General features: G+C 40.6%; 1 protein-coding gene and 1 pseudogene across 2 annotated transcripts; both read right to left on the reverse strand.

Moving 5' to 3' along the window:
- Window positions 1–5,310: 5,310 nt before the first annotated feature.
- On the reverse strand, window positions 5,311–7,497 carry LOC147333067 (perforin-1-like; annotated as a pseudogene). The gene is made up of 4 exons (XR_015128956.1): window positions 6,965–7,497; window positions 6,730–6,869; window positions 6,417–6,631; window positions 5,311–6,193 (listed from the first exon to the last, which is right to left on the reverse strand). The product of XR_015128956.1 is annotated as a perforin-1-like (transcript).
- A 1,736-nt stretch (window positions 7,498–9,233) lies between these two features.
- LOC147333068 (perforin-1-like) lies at window positions 9,234–15,822 on the reverse strand. The gene is made up of 4 exons (XM_086290005.1): window positions 12,890–15,822; window positions 12,656–12,794; window positions 12,343–12,557; window positions 9,234–12,124 (listed from the first exon to the last, which is right to left on the reverse strand). Exons 1-4 carry the CDS (start codon window positions 13,420–13,422, stop codon window positions 11,245–11,247), a joined length of 1,767 nt encoding a protein of 588 aa, XP_086146131.1. The 5' UTR covers window positions 13,423–15,822; the 3' UTR covers window positions 9,234–11,244.
- Between the last annotated feature and the right edge of the window lie 1,875 nt (window positions 15,823–17,697).

Below are 17,697 nucleotides of genomic sequence, written 5' to 3' on the forward strand. Positions count from 1 at the left end.
TTCTACCTTATTTAGCACAATATTGCATTTTAATTAACTTCATTTATAGCCCACATAAGATGATGTCTTCTCAAAACAGTTAACTTTATGACTCAAACCAGTCAGCTCTTCAGTTGAGGCTACTCACCTCGTCTCATGTGTTTTCGCTGTACGCCAGCATCAGACTGAGAGCATCAGTGCCAGAATGTCGCCTTATAAAGACAAAGAAAAAAGGCTGAACATAACTGATGGTGTTACTTTGTGAGAAAAAACAAATACAAGTAGGGGGGTTTAGACTGGTCTAACAGTTGCCACAAAATGAACCTGTTATTTTTCTCATGTGGTTGTGGACACCGATCAAAGGTGAGAAGAAAACATTGTATCTGTTGCAACTCTTTTAACAGTTAACGGCTTTAAAACTAACACCAGCTCCTCAGAATGGAGAAAGGTGGGTTTGGGGCTGTGATATGAACTGAGTTAAAGAGTCTAGCTGATGAAGGTGTAATTATAATGAGTTCCAAAGATGAGGTGCAGCACAGCTTAAGGCTTGGGCACTGACAGTGTCAAGTTTGAAGTGAGGCGTCAGGAAAGCAGATGAACCTGAGTGAAAGGCAGAGGAAGGGGTGCAGGGTTGAAGGAGGTTTAAAAGACATGGGGGTGCCAAGTCAGTGAGAGGTTTCAAGTCACACTGGGCAACAGTCTTGGTGCCACGTTGAGTGGAAGCTGGATGAGAATGGGAGTAATATTGTCTGTAGTCTTGGTTTGAGTGATGACGCTTGCTGCAGAGTTCTGTACCATGCGGAGCAAACTATGGCGTTATTTTGGGAGGCCAGAGAGAATGGCATTCCAGTATTCCAAAGAACAGGTGATCAAAGCATGAACTAGAAAGGAAAAGGATGAAGTCCTGAAAAGTTACAAAGATGGAGAGATCTCACTGATAGAGAGTATTCTCCAAAATGACTCAAAGACTTCTGACACTATGTGAATTTTGTACCTGATATCCATCTATAGAACACTATAGAACTTCACTTTTATTGCCAGTGGAATTTTAGCTGATTGACTGTGACCCCACTGATGATGGCCTGTAGGAAGGAGGTGAGGACAGGAGGGGGAAGTTCTGGGTTTAGTAGAATAGTACATTTGTGTGTCGTCTGCATAAAAATGTATACCAAAATGATGGACGACATCCTTTTGGTATACGTTTTTCTGTCAGTTTTCTGTCAGACAGGTAGGATGTAAACCACTTTAAGTGCTGTGTACTTATTTTCAGATGTTCTAACTAAAGAGCTTCAGTGCTGCTTGTCAAAACCAGCACTGAAGTCAAGAACGATGAAGATGGTGAGAAAGCCAGCATTGAATGTGAGCTGGAGGTCACTGGTGATTTTAACAGGAGCTGGTTCAGTACTGTGTCGAGAATGGAAACCAGACTGAAATGACTCATAAAGGTTTACTACTGATGCTACTGTATGTTCCAGAACGTTAAAGAAAAATGGGAGGTTGGAAATGGGTCGATAGTTGGTTAGGTTCAATTTTTGTAGTTATGATCGGTTACAGTGTAGGAAGATAGTCTTTGATCAAGGCAGTTGGAAGGGCATCCAGTCAGCACTCTGGACAGGTTGCCAGTTTGTTGAAGGGCTAACGCACGGACAGAAAACCATTCATACTCACATTCGTACCCACGGCCAAATTTGAATGACCAGTTAACCTAATACATGCATGGGTTCGGACTGTGGGAGGATGCCAGAGCACCCGCACAGGTGGGGAAAACACAGAAAGCCCCCATCCAGTCAATGGATTCGAACCCAGAGTCTTGTTGCAGTGGTGCTAACCAATATAACACCATGCCTCACATGTATTTGTAAGAACGAATAAATTATTACTATTCTCAACTCTAGACCAGGAATTTTACACTAAGAAACCAGCTTCAGTCTTCCGATGATATGTCGAATGTTTTTTCCGTATAACGGAATTTGTTTCCTCATACCTAGATTTATTATGATTAAAATAAATCATAATACTATTAATACCACGTCAGTAGGAATAAGAGGAACTTACTTTTTCATTATTACAGTCTTTATTTACGACAACTTATTTGCATATCCCACAATCAGAAAGAGAAAAATCAGAAAGATATATATTTTTAAATATTTCTTACTAGTGGGATCTCAAAAAAATATAAAAATAATTTGTAAATCTGTATTCAGGTTAAGAATATATTATTTTTTTAATCTACTGAAGGTAGTTCAATGAAGCAGAAAAGAACCAAAAGTTAAAAATCTGATTCTAATTTGAAACCAAAAATATTTTAAGATCAGATTTGTACCATAAAAACCATCTTTCCTTCTATCTTCTATCTCAAATAAAGTCAGTTGAATCATGAAAAGTGCTTCTGCAGAATTTCAGTAGCCCCAGATTTTCAGGCTCACTAATTTGGTCAGTAGCCTCAATGCATACTCTAAAGTCGAGACTACTCACCTTCTCTTGTGTACTCTTGCTTCACACCTGCATCAGACTGTGAGCATCAGTATCAGTGTACTGTGTTTTAAAGACAAACAAGAATGATTGAACATAACTAATGGGTTCGTGTTGTGGAAAAAAAAGTAGGGGGCTGGTTTAACAGTTTGTGACCACAAACTAAACCTGCTATTTGTCTCGTGTGCTTGTGAACAACGGGCACAGGTGTGAAAATATTATGCTTTATTTCTTGCAACTGTTTTCCCATGTACAAAATGTTTCTCAAACCAGTATCTGATTGATATTAACTGAGAATAAGTTGGATGCAAGGTAATAGAAAACAGAATAAAATCAGTGTGAAGGTCAAGTGTTAAACAGATGTTCAGACAGAAGCGGAACTGGGTGAAACATAAAGAATTGTAATTAATAAGTCATATTGTTTCTCTCAATTCTGCATTTCGTCAGAAAAGAGTCATTGTGAAACCTGGACCACATGATTAACATCGCATGTGGCCTTCACAGAGGTGGGGTTGTAGTTGCTACATGCCACAAGGTGGTCACAGTAGAGTGGGTTGAGAGGTAAGGGGTGGTGTAAATTGTTCAGATCTTCCACGGTTCTCGATCATGAGGGCTTTACAGGACGTCACCTGCTCCTGAGAACTCAAAGTATATCCTTTAATTTTGTGCAGTAATAATAGCAAAGTTGGCCCAATGATGACAGTAGGCTGGAGGCTATCCCAGCTGTCAAAAGGCAGGATACGGCCTGGAGAGGTTGTCAGTTTGCTGCAGACAGAAAACTATTCACACCTTCGGTGGCTGTACTCAGGGGGTAGAGTAAGTCAACAGCAGGCCTAACTATCAGAAGGCTGGTCCCTGGCTGCTCCAGTCTGCATGTCAAATATCCTTGGGCAAGACATTAACCCCAGATTACCGTCTGATAATTCCATCAGAGTATGAATGCGTGTTATTGTTAGATCAAAAGCACTTAAGCGTATAGGAAAAAAGTGCTCGCATGAATGGGTGAATGAGGCATATTGTATAAAGCCATGTTCCACAATTCTCGAGAAAGTAAAGTTATCTTTCCTACTGACACAGTAATACCTATTTTCATTTTTTTTTCACAAAGTTTGTTCTACATTCTAAAATACAAGGTTGTATAACCTACTGATGATAATTATCTACATTATTTTATATTATTCTAGAATTATGCATCAGCAAACTGAACATCATAATGTGGCATAATGGGGCAGAAGGGTGACTGAAGTGACATTGGAGATGGCATGTTTGTTGGTGCTTAAATATCCTTGAAACCCTTGGTGATGCCACAAGTCAAAAGAGATCTTTCAACAGATAGAAAGGTAAAAGTAACTTAAACACTGACTTGTTGCAATGAAGGTATGCAGAAGATAATCTATGATCTTTGAAGATCATCTGCTAACTAAGAACAGGAATCTGAGGCTACAATTCATACAGGCTAACCTCCTGCTGATGGTGTAATATCAGGATATTTTCTTGGCACACTCCAGGCACTCATCTCAAACAGGTTCCTCAAACAAGACAATGAGTTCATTGAACTGAAATGGCATCGATAGTCAGCATATTTCAATCCAAAAGAAGACCTTTGGAATGTGGTGGAATGGGAAATTTGCATCATTAATCTGCCTTTGACAAATTTGAAAAATTGTGCCATAGTATTTCATCAGTATAGACCAAATCTCTAAGGAATGCGTCACATACTTTATTGAATCTTTGTTATCAACACAGCTCTGAAGGAAAAAAGGGGTCCAACCCCAAGCAAGCAAAGTGCAAATGTTCCAATACATTTTCCATATGTATGTATGAAATATATATATATATATGTACATATGTATTTATACATAACAGGACATGTGAAACATATGTAAGTATGTAACCGCAGTTCATTTTGAATGAGAAGGCACCACTCTGAGTCATGGTGCTTACCACAACAGCTATTTATGAATATGTACACACCCTTAACCTTGGTGAAAGATGCTACACAGGGTTAGGTCGCCTCGTCAGGCGTTAAAACCAGATGCAAGTGGGTTGAAAGCCACCTAGAGTGAAGCAATGGCATCCTTCCCAGCCTACATGCTGCATTAGGCCCATTTAACTTTTTCTTCTTTCGGCTGCTCGGTTTACTCATTACAAACTGTTTCAACTAACATCAAGACTAAAATAAAAATTTAAAGATACCTTTTTGTCAAGTGTTGTGTGAAGTGGGCAGGATTGGAGGACCCAAAATGACAAAAAGCAGTTTTATTGCTGTACTATAGAAATACAAAACTAAACTGGAAGGTATTGGAAACTAGACAACCAGGCAGAACACACAGCTGAGAGTAAGGGATATTGGGGGGCGGGACAGACCCTAAATACAAGAGGGAATAAGGGCAAAGAGGAAACACCTGGGGAACACGGCTGGCAACAATCTAGCAGACGACACAGGGGGCCGCTAAACTGAACATGATGCACACCACCAAGTAAAACAAGAATCACGCACACTGAGACACAGACTGACAGAACCGGAGAGGGCGAGGGACAGAGAGACACACACATAGAAACACGAGTGGGAAAGTAGAGAACCAGGCAAACATGAAGACAAGCCTGATTTAATGGGGGCAAAGCTGAGGGAAGGACACAGAGACAAGACAAAGACATCAACGGGACCATATACGTACCAAGACAACCTAAACTAAGAATACTGAATAAATTCAAGAGAGTAAGCAAACTAAACTAAAAAACACAAGATACAAGGCAACTATAATGAATAAACAAGACTCAAAACTGTATTAATTGAAAACACTGGGTCAACCACCCAGGTATCCTAACACTTAACTACTTAGCGAAGCCAATTTTTCTTCACCGCATCACACTATCATACTCGGGACTCTCGGTAGTAATGCTCTGATTTTTCCATGAACTTGATTTGTGCACAAACACACCCATCTCTGACAGGATGGCCTCTGGAATAGGACGAGCATGACGGGACACATAGAACTTCTTCAGACTTGAATTCATAGGTGAAGGTTTATAGTCCGTGCACGACTTTCCGCTCAGACTTGGAGCGCACTGCACATCCACTTTGTAGAACAGTTGGCCGTGGTTCATATTACAGAGATCCGCTTTAACTCCAGCAGTCAGAAGTGGCTCACATGCTCCTAATAGGTCATCATCCCACTTGTTGTCCTCATCCCAAACTTCAAATCTCAGTTTAGCTGATGAAATATCCTCTGAGCCCAGGTCGACGACCATGCCCCAGTGTGGGTTGTTGTTGTTATAAATGACAGGAGAACGCCGGACTTCTAATTTGTTGAAAATCACCTTCACGTATCCATCTGTACCGGTGGTGTGGTCCCCCCACAGACCAGAGGCCCGCTGTATTGTTATGATGACCCGTGCCATTCCCTTACGAACAGGGCAGCAATCTTGGTTCACGGCAGGGTCATTGTGGCACTGGCAGACGCAGGCATCCCTCGAGTTGGTTCTAATTTCAGCCTTACAGGGATCAGTGCAGTTTCTCCACAGGCCTTTCTCCAGGATGTAATGGCTAATGGCAGAGCGCAGGTTTTTTCTGACTTTGTTCGTGCTAGGTAGTAACTCATGCAGAGAGTCCAGGGAATATGACACGATATCTGGGTTTTGTGGTAATGTGCTCAGCCATCCCTTGTAGGCTTCCGGATTTTTGTCCGCAGAGAAGAGAAGGTCTGGCTCTGTGGTATGACCACCTTTTATTTCTGTGAACCTGTGGAGGACAGAGTTGCTTGAACAGCTGCGACAGAAAGAAATCATAACAACACTGGAGGAGTCAGTCTTTAAAGAGTTTAACTCTGAAGCCACCAGAAACAAGGCATAATATACAGTAGCTGTTAATTATTATGGTTTAGTTAATGGAAGAACAAGTCTGACACCTCGCTGGGGTTAGAAGAGATAACAAATCAGAAATATCTGAGAAAACTTTTACATACCTGTCATTGAAGAGGCTGGAGAAGGCAGACTTACTGTCTGTCTGCTGTATATCCTTTTTGCAGTGTTTTGCTTCAGTACTTATTTTTTTATCTTTAATACTGGCAGACGCTTCAACTTCGAGGCACATCTGCACTTCCTCGGCACTGAGCCCTTGAAGGCTGGCCTGGCACTGTCTGATGCTGGTGACAGACTCGATACTTCCCCCCAGTTTCACCTGGAATCAAATATTCCAACACAATTTGCATGTGTTACTCAGAAATGACTGACACAATTTTGCTGTGCTTCAGGTGCACTGTTGTTATTGTGGTTCACCTTGGTGATGTAGTGGGTCCCAAAGTCATCAATGAGTTTGTAAAAACCGTTGTTTGGTTTCTGCGCTGTAGGTTTTGGGAAGTTTTTTCAGAGCTTTGCAAAATTCTCTGTGCAGCTTTGGAGCACTGGACACTCTGTAGCTGATTTCAGAACAACAATTAAACATCAGAATTGCATTTCAGCATTTTTATCTTGATAACAAAGAGACAGCGCATCAGAGTACTCGTATTCTTACCTGTAGTACTCGCAGGACATGCTGTGGCTTGCGAAGCTGTACTTGTCATTCTTGGTTTTCTCCATGGAGTAACTCGAGAGATGAGAATTGGTACCAGCCAGCATCAGTGATGCACCTTTATTCCCTGCTTGAAGATCTAGATTCACCTTCCAGTCGTTTTCAACAGAGGAGACACTGGAACTGACAAGAGACTCGCTGGATTTGTGAAGTTTGGTGGAAACTTTGGCGCTGCAGGACTGCTTTGCTCTCCAGTCCACCACTGTCAGGGGTAGCTTTTGCTTTTTGTTCTCCAAGAAAGGGTTGGTACACAGGATGCATGTTTCATCTTTACGTTTCCACTGATTCATGTCGAGCACAAAGGCTCCTTTACGTTCCATTTTGGTGATATCAAAGCCCTCCCCGGCCAAATTGGCTCCCGGAGCAAATTCTGCATCGGCGCACTGTTTTGGTGTCCCTTCTATGCACGACTGATACGTGCAGTGAGGGAGGGACAGCAGGAGGCCAGCACAGATCCAGATGTTTACAAGAAACATGTTGTTACTGAGCTGGAAATATTTATTGAAAGCCTGTGTTATTGAAAGCTGAAAAGGAAACAATTTAAGGTGAAAAACAGAGAACTGAAGCAGTTCTGCAGTATATAGTACGTTCTGTTATTTCTAACTTCTTAAAACAACCTTCTTGTGCTTAAAGTCAATGATGGTTTTCATCTGTCAAATTAAATGCCTAAATATTCATTCTTTTTATCTTGAATACAACTGAAAATTTCAACTTCTGGGTGTCTGTATTCATAGCCCCTACAAGGTGATCATGAGTCCAAAGACGAAGCACAGCACAGCTAACGGTCCGAGATCCATGTTTCAAACGAGGACTCATTAGAGCAGTTGAAGCTCAGCGAAAAGCATAAAGTGACGTATCGGTGAAGGAGATCCAGATGATATGGGGATGCCCATTCACTGACAGCTTTGAAGGTGAGTAGTGAAATCTTGTATTGAGCAACAGTCTTGGTTCTACATTAAAGAATGGGAGCCTGTTAAGCTGAATGAGAATGAGTGCAATATTATCAATAGATTTGGTTTGTTTTGTATAAATAATAATTTTTTAAACCTGAATATAGATTAAAAAAACCCCAAAAGATTTATACAAATAAAATCTTTAAAAGAAATCTGTACTGAGGTTATGAAGATATTATTTCAGAATCTACTGAAGGTGTTTTAATGAAGTAGAAAAGAACCAGAAGTTAAAATATTTTGGTTTCAAATTATAATCAGATTTTTAACATCAGATTTGTACCTTAAAAAAAACATTGTTACTTCTTTTTTAAAACAAAGTTGGGTAAATTTAAAGAGCATGAAAAGTGTCCCTGCAGAGCTTCAGTAACCCCAGTTTTTCAGGCTCACTAATTTGGTCATTAGCCTAAATGCATACTCTAAAGTCGAGACTGCTCACCTTCTCTTGTGTGCTTTTGCTTCACAAGTGCATCAGACTGTGAACATCAGTATTAGTATACCGTTTTAAAGACCAACAAGAAAGACTGAAGATAAATGATGAGGTCATACTGTTGGAAAAAAAAGTAGGGGGCTGGTTTAACAGTTTATTACCACGAAATAAACCTGCTATTTGTCTTGTGTGTTTGTGGACACTGGCCACAGGTGAGAGGAAATGATGCTTCATTTCTTGCAACTGTTTTCCCACGTACAAAAGCTTTATCAAACTAATATCTGCTTGACATTAACTGTGAATACATTTGACACAAGGTAATAGAATAAAATCAGTGTAAAGGTCAAGTGTTAAACAGCTTTTCAGACAGAAGTGGAACTGAAGGAAACATAAGGAAATTTTTAAAAAAAAATGTCACGTTGTTCTTTCCATTGCATTTCTTCAGAAATGAGTCATAGTGAAACCTGGACCACATGATTTGCATCGCATGTGGCCTGCACAGAGGTGGGATTGTAGTTGCTACATGTCACAGGATGGCTGCAGAGGTAAGGGGTGGTGTAAATTGTTCAGACCTTCCACAGTTCTCATTAATGAGAGGTTTACAGGACATCACCTACTCCCTTCGAGTACTCCTCAGAACTCCAAGTTCGTCCTTTATCTTTGTGCAGTAATAATAGCATAGTTGGCCTGATGATGACAGTTCAGCCCTCATATAAAGTTGTCTGACAACTAAGGAGTGCAACACTTGAAACATTTTATAAGACACTGTATGCAAGTACACCTGCTGATCTGTGAAACCACTTTTACATTTCTTGGGTGATTTATACTATTTAGCTGTGGGGGGTTTTTTGTTTTGTTTTTTAAATTTTTATTCCATATTATAGGTTCATGCTTATCCCAACTGTCATGTGGCAAAAGCCAGTGTACAGCCCGGAGAGGTTACCAGTTTGTTGCAGTGCTACAAAACAGAGGGGAAACCATTTACGCTCTTATTCACACCTGCTCCATCCCCTCAGCTACAGCTACAGCTGAGGGGATGGAGCAGGTCATTTGGCAGCTCCAGTCTTCATGCCAAATATCCTTGGGCAAGATACTAACCTCAAGTTAATCCTGGATGCATGCACTAAAGCATGAACTTGTGTGAATGTTAGACAGAAAGCACTTAAGCATATAGAATTAGTGGGTTTACCTATTGTTACGCCTCCTCGAGGGCAGGAGGGGGTAACACAGCAACTCCAGAAACTCAGTACAAGTGTTATATGTTGAGACAAGTTTAATGGCAGCTTTCACACAAAAAACAATGACCCAAAAAATGTGGGGGAGAAAGGGACAGTTAGGTTGCACCAGAAAAAACACCAAAAAAGACAAAACCAAAACTTAGCTGAGCTCTTACCCTCGAAAAACTAGGAGGGAAAAAAAGTCCTAATCCTCAACTCAAAACAAGCTCAAAAATGACATGGGTGGCACCAACCAACTTACCTAATGTTTCTAACAGTAAAGATTCTACGTCAGTAAGTGTATGGGGTCTACAGACTTACCTACTCCTCTTTACTCCCACCACAACCTTCTAACAAAAGAAATGCACCAGAGAAGCTCTACACATGTGCCAAACAATTCCAAACAAGGAATAGAGACACGCCTCCAGCCACAGGTGAGTTTCCTTATCAGGGTGTGGACTCCAGGTTTGTCCATTCAAAGCCTCTTTCCCCTAATTAGCTGGAGACCCCCAAATTGACACCAGCCTGCAGTCTGTGTACCTAGGGAAATGGCGAGCAAAGGGAGAGGGAAAGAAAACATGCAAACTGCAGACACGCACCACTATCAATCAGAAATCATTCATCAAAGAGAATAATGTTTCACACATCAATAACTATTTACATTGTTTGCACAAAGTTTGTTCTGGATTTCTCTAAAATACCGGGATATATAACCTATTATTGTAATATTATTACTGAAGGATAACAGGTTTCTTCTATGTATTTAATACACTTGTTACTAGTGGCATACAAGAACAAATTGTCATTTTTAAATCTATACTCAGGCTACAAACTTTCCATATGTGCATATGATTTATTTATTTTTTACATGTCTATACATTATGGGACATGTGAACCATATATAAGTATGTAACGGCAGTTGACTTTGAGTGGGACGGCACCAAAATTGTGTCATAGTATTTCATCAGTATAGACCAAAACTCTAAGGAATGTGTCCAATACCTTGTTGAATCTTTGTTATCAACACAGTTCTGAAGGGAAAAAGGGGTCCAACCCCAAGCAAGCAAAGTGCAAAATTTTCACTACATTTTCCATATTTATTTATGAAAAATATATATACATACCGGTACGTATTTATACATAGTAGGACATGTGAACCATATGTAAGTTTGTAACCGCAGTTATATGTACACACCCTTAGCCTTGGTGCAAGATGCTACCCAGACATAGCCTCCCTAGCCAGGCGTTAAAGCCAGATGCAAGTGGGTTAAAAGCCACCTAGACTGAAGTAATGACATCAGTCTGAGCCATCAGAACTGCATGTGGCTCGTAGTGTGGGAGTCATGTTTGTTCACACTTCACTGAATAAACTGCTGTATGCCACACTGTTGCGCAAATCTTTAAGAAGGAAGCACCTCGTCATAAAGCTAAAGAGATAGTAGGACCTTGCGCAGAGTGCCTACATGTCTGCATTATGCCAATGGGCTTTTTTGACACGTAAGTTTAACTTCTTCTACTTTCAGCTGCTACCTTTCAGAGTCATTACAAGAAGTTTCAAAAACATCAAGACTAAAATAAAACTGTTGATAACTCATCGTCTTAGCGAAGCCAATTTTCTTCACCGCATCACACTATTACATCATATTTGGGACTCTCGGCAGCAACACTCAGATTTTTCCCTGAACTTGATTGGTCCACAAACACACCCATCTCTGACAGGATGGCCTCTGGAATAGGACGAGCATGACGGGACACATAGAACTTCTTCAGACTTGAATTCATAGGTGAAGGTTTATAGTCGGTGCACGACTTTCCGCTCAGACTTGGAGCGCACTGCACATCCACTTTGTAGAACAGTTGGCCGTGGTTCAGATTACAGAGATCCGCTTTAACTCCAGCAGTCAGAAGTGGCTCACATGCTCCTAACAGGTCATCATCCCACTTGTTGTCTTCATCCCAAACTTCAAATCTCAGTTTAGCTGATGAAATATCCTCTGAGCCCAGGTCGACGACCATGCCCCAGTGTGGGTTGTTGTTGTTATAAATGACAGGAGAACGCCGGACTTCTAATTTGTTGAAATTCACCTTCACGTATCCATCTGTACCGGTGGTGTGGTCGCCCCACAGACCAGAAGCCCGCTGTATTGTTATGATGACCCGTGCCATTCCCTTACGAACAGGGCAGCAATCTTGGTTCACGGCAGGGTCATTGTGGCACTGGCAGACGCAGGCATCCCTCGAGTCGGTTCTAATTCCAGCCTTACAGCGATCAGTGCAGTTTCTCCACAGGCCTTTCTCCAGGATGTAATGGCTAATGGCAGAGCGCAGGTTTTTTCTGACTTTGTTCGTGCTAGGTAGTAACTCATGCAGAGAGTCCAGGGAATATGACACGATATCTGGGTTTTGTGGTAATGTGCTCAGCCATCCCTTGTAGGCTTCTGGATTTTTGTCCGCAGAGAAGAGAAGGTCTGGCTCTGTGGTATGACCACCTTTTATTTCTGTGAACCTGTGGAGCACAGAGTTGCTTGAACAGCTGCGACAGAAAGAAATCATAACAACTCTGGAGGAGTCAGTCTTTAAAGAGTTTAACTCTGAAGCCACCAGAAACAAGGCATAATATAGCTGTTAATTATTATGGTTTAGTTAATGGAAGAACAAGTCTGACACCTCGCTGGGGTTAGAAGAGATAACAAATCAGAAATATCTGAGAAAACTTTTACATACCTGTCATTGAAGAGGCTGGAGAAGGCAGACTTACTGTCTGTCTGCTGTATATCCTTTTTGCAGTGTTTTGCTTCAGTACTTATTTTTTTATCTTTAATACTGGCAGACGCTTCAACTTCGAGGCACATCTGCACTTCCTCGGCACTGAGCCCTTGAAGGCTGGCCTGGCACTGTCTGATGCTGGTGACAGACTCGATACTTCCCCCCAGTTTCACCTGGAATCAAATAATCCAACACAATTTGCATGTGTTACTCAGAAATGACTGACACAATTTTGCTGTGTTTCAGGTGCACTGTTGTTATTGTGGTTCACCTTGGTGATGTAGTGGGTCCCAAAGTCATCAATGAGTTTGTAAAACCGTTGTTTGGTTTCTGCGCTGTAGGTTTTGGGAAGTTTTTTCAGAGCTTTGCGAAATTCTCTGTGCAGCTTTGGAGCACTGGACACTCTGTAGCTGATTTCAGAACAACAATTAAACATCAGAATTGCATTTCAGCATTTTTATCTTGATAAAAAAGAGACAGCGCATCAGAGTACTCGTATTCTTACCTGTAGTACTCGCAGGACATGCTGTGGCTTGCGAAGCTGTACTTGTCATTCTTGGTTTTCTCCATGGAGTAACTCGAGAGATGAGAATTGGTACCACCCAGCATCAGTGACGCACTTTTACTCCCCGCTTGAAGATCTAGATTCACCTTCCAGTTGTTTTCAACAGAAGAAACGCTGGAACTGAGAAGTGACTCGCTGGATTTGTGAAGTTTCGTGGAAACTTTGGCGCTGCAGGACTGCTTTGCCCTCCAGTCCACCACTGTCAGGGGTAGCTTTTGCTTTTTGTTCTCCAAGAAAGGGTTGGCACACAGCATGCATGTTTTATCTTTACGTTTCCACTGATTCATGTCGAGCACAAAGGCTCCTTTACGTTCCATTTTGGTGATATCAAAGCCCTCCCCGGCCAAATTGGCTCCCGGAGCAAATTCTGCATCGGCGCACTGTTTTGGTGTCCCGTCTGTGCACGACTGATACGTGCAGTGAGGGAGGGACAGCAGGAGGCCAGCACAGATCCAGATTTTCACGTGAAACATGTTGCTACTGAGCTGGAAATATTTATTTAATGAGCCTGTGTTATTGAAAGCTGAAAAAGAAACAATTTCAGGTAAATAAACAGACACGTGAAGCAGTTCTGTAGTATATAGTGCGTCCTGAAAGACCACATATCATTTGTGGTTAAACTCAATCACGGTTTTGATTTGTCTAAACCTGAAAGATGTCTATTAATTTTAAGATTTTTGCCATCTTATTAAGTAAAATAAGCCCCAGAATTAGATTTTTTTCCTTAGCACTTTGAAAAATCTTCAAAAAAGCTCCCCAAAATGTATCAAGCAACTCTACAGGTAAGACTACTCACTTTCTGTGTGTTCCCGCTGCACATACGCATCAGACTGTGAGCAGCAGTGTCACGATATAATCTTTTATATGCAGAGAACAAAGGATGAACACAGTGGGGTAGCAGAGGTGTGAAAAGCAAGTATGCAGGCGGTCTGAATGACACTAAGCCAACCTGTTATTTTTCTCATGTGATCATGGAAAGTATTTTAGCATGTCTTTTTCTTCTTTGTTTATCAAACTAAAATCAGCTTGACAGCAACTGAGAACAAACTGGACATGAGGTTACAAAAAAACCGACAATAACATGGTCAGTCAAAAGTGTGATCGGGTAAAAGATAAATTATTTTTAAAAAAACTCAAGCTCCTTTCTCATTTTCTTTTTTTCAGAAATTAGTCATTGTGAAACCTGCACCACATCATTTGCGACATATAGGCTGTCCAGACCAAAGAATGACTGAGTGAGAGGAAAAGAACGGTGTGAATCGTCCAGAAGCGTTTACAGGATGTCACCTGCCGCCTTTCAGTGCTTCTCAGGAACTTCGAAAGCATGCGTGTCTGTGAACTGTAGGAAGACCCCAGAGTACCCGTATAGATGGGGAAAACATTACAACTCTTCAGAGAAAGTCCCCAATCTAAGTCAGTGGATTTGAACCCAGAATCGTTATGTGATGGTGTGAACCACAACATCACCATGCCTCACATATACTTCACTGCTAAAGTAATAAAAATTTCACACTATAGACCAGAAACTTTTGACTGAGGATCAAACTTCAACCTGTACTTTTGTGTCAATCTGTACTTTTATGTCAGTGACCCTTTGAGGTGTAACCCTCAGCAATTTGAACATGTAATTAATGTTTTTATTAGTTTTGGCAATCAGGTAACAAAAAAAAAAAAAAAAATCCAAACCAAAACATTATTACTGTCACCCATCAATAACTATTTAGATTTTTCTCAGAAAGTGTGCTCTGGACTTCCCAAAAATACAGGGTTAGGGTTATAATCTCTGATGAGTTCCATGATTTAGACCTCAGAGTGTTAAAGAAACCTTGGAGTCAAACAGATTAAGGCTAGGAGCCTTTTAGTCTAATGACCAGTTATATATCTCTTGATGCATGCTCAATCATCAAGGTAAGGACTAAAAAACTGATTCTGTTCATCTGGACGTAGTGTTTTCAGGTTGAAGAGTATGTAACTCTAGCTGTACAAAAAATATGCACAAAGAACAATTACACCATGAGTTATGAAGTATAAGAAGTATATCTTTGTAGAACAAACAATATAAGAAATTCACAATAAGTATTACAATTTTAGCACTTTCTGAAGACAGTTGACTCAGTTTCATGTCACTCATGAATTATTAAGTTGTTTACCTGAGTTGTTAGTCCAGGCTGTAGGATGACTCATATTAATGACAATGGGCTTGTAGTTTATTGTCTGCCTTAATGATTAGACTGGCAAAGGCCTTTGTTGGCCTTGTTATAATGTTTGTTATTAGTTATTTATCCCAGGAGCTCAAATATGCCCCCCTCTCCTAATGACCAAGTACTCTGTCTGTCCACAGCAGATGTCAGGATGACACTTCGTAGAGTAAACCAACAAAAAGCTGGTAAAGAAGTTGGACATACTAGGAATAAACACCGCTCTCCACAACTGGATCTTGAACTTCCTAACTGACAGGCCGCAGTCTGTCTCCATAGGAAATAAAACCTCCAAAGTCCTCAGACTGAGTACAGGATCGCCGCAGGGCTGTGTGCTTGGTCCACTGCTGTTCACCCTGCTAACACATGGCTGTACTGCACAGTAGCTCAAATCACATCATCAAGTTTGCGGATGACACAACAGTGGTGGGTCTCATCACCAACAACTATGAGTCTGAATTCAGAGAGGAGGTACAACACCTGGTGGACTGGTGTCAGAATAACAACAAGAGCTCAATGACCCACACCGCACTGCACATCAACGGATCTGCTGTTGAGATGGTCAACAGTGTGAAGTTCCTGGGTGTGCACATATCAGATGACCTCTCCTGGAACCTGAACAATATCACCATCATGAAAAAAGCCCAACAACATCTTCACTTTCTCAGGAAACTGAAGAAGGCCAGTCTCCCTCCTCCCATCCTCCCATCATTTTACCAGGGAACCATTGAGAGCGTCCTCTGCTGCTATATCACAAGCTCAAATTCAAAATTCAAATTCAAATTTTATTTGTCACACACACAACCATACACAGTATGACATGAGGTGAAATGCTTGTAGTGCAATGCAATGCCCGACCATTAGATGACAGTGGTTTTACAGTATTTACAATTTACAGGTTATTACAAAATTTGCAGATTAAACTGAGAAATTTACAGTAAAAATGTGCAAATAGCAGAAAAAGATTATAAATTATAGGAAGTGTGCATGAAGAAAAACCAGACTGCGTGTGGTGATGTGATGTGTGTGGGAGTCCAGTCCTACACCTGGTTCAGGGCCCGAATAGCCTGGGAGAAGGCTCCCAACTCCCAACTCTATGACAAACACATCATCTGACGTGCAAATAGCATAGTGAAGGACACTTTCCACCCCTCACGTGCAATGTTCTCCCTCCTTCCATCTGGCAGACGGTTTTGCAGCATCAAAACTGTAACGACCAGACACTGCAAGAGCTTCTTTCCGCAAGCAGTCAGAGCCCTCAGCTCACTACCACCAAAGGACTGATATACACATACACCTTTACAAATACAAATACACCTCACAATACTCACCAAAAGACTCAAAAACAACAAAAGCCTCCACAAATCCGCTGCAAACTGGACCTGGAAGCAATATGCTTATTTGCTCACTCAGTCACATAGTTACTGAAAACACATTTAAATTATACTAGATTTGCACATTTTGGAACTTGCACATGTCTTCGTCCTGTCTTGTCTACAATTTCCTGACAACAACTTGAACCCAGTATTCAATACCTACTGCACAATCCACTTTGTATTGTCTATGTCCTGTCTTTGTTTATTGTACAGTTATCATTATAGTACTGTATAGTATTATATAGTTAGTAATTGTCCCCTAATTTTACCAAAATTTTGCATGTTATTTATTTGTAATTCCTAGTTTTATATCTCTGGGAGATATAAAATATACTTAGAAATTATATACTCGGGTTTTGTAAATTATTTATATACGCGTAAATGCACCCCGGGGTGCTTGGGGTCAAACAGCATTTGGGTATGCCAAATGCATACTGTGTATGCGGTTGTATTGACAATAAAGCTCTGGAATCTTGAAATATGAGAATTTCTTTCCAACTCAACTTTGACAAGTGAAACAATAAAGTTCCTTGACTTCTTTTTGTAAATGTAGCTATTATTTGTTGTAAATCTACCAGTTTTATTTGTGTAAATTTGCCCTTTCTGTTCCATATATTTGCCTTTTTGACTCTCTGAATTTCCTCTAAATATTTTTCTCCTAAATTTGAAAGTTTCTTTCTCATTAGTTATTTCTGTATTCTTTTTTTTTTTAACTTTTTTAAAATTTTTTACCTCTGATATGCAAGCTTGTTTCTGCTTTTGCTTCTTTTGCTATCCGTAAGTAAAACTGATTTCAAAACTCAAAATATTGAGGTACTCAGAAGTAACTCAAAATATTTATAAGTTACTTGTTAAGAAGTACTACTAAGTTACTTATTTAGAAGTAACTTAAAATTTTAAGATAACTAACTCAAAACTTTAGGCCAATAAGTCATAATTTCGATTTACCTGTGGCTTCCTTTTCCTTCCCACCATCCTTCTCTGTCACAGCAGTCACCTGCATGTTCCCCATCACTATTGTATTTTTATCATTGCCACCGTCTGCAAACTATACATCATATCAGGTCTGATTACCATCTTGTAAACCTTTCACTCTATCCTTCTGTCACAAATCACCTCCAACACTTGGTTCCACTCACTCCACCCTGGCTGCACTCTGTTCTTCACTTCTCTT

The sequence above is a fragment of the Aulonocara sp. 'chitande type north' Nkhata Bay genome, linkage group LG4, assembly GCF_057382095.1.
Source record: "Aulonocara sp. 'chitande type north' Nkhata Bay isolate Kocher_YH1m ecotype deep benthic linkage group LG4, A_spYH_male_GT1.1, whole genome shotgun sequence".
NCBI classification, from domain to species: Eukaryota; Metazoa; Chordata; class Actinopteri; order Cichliformes; family Cichlidae; genus Aulonocara; species Aulonocara sp. 'chitande type north' Nkhata Bay.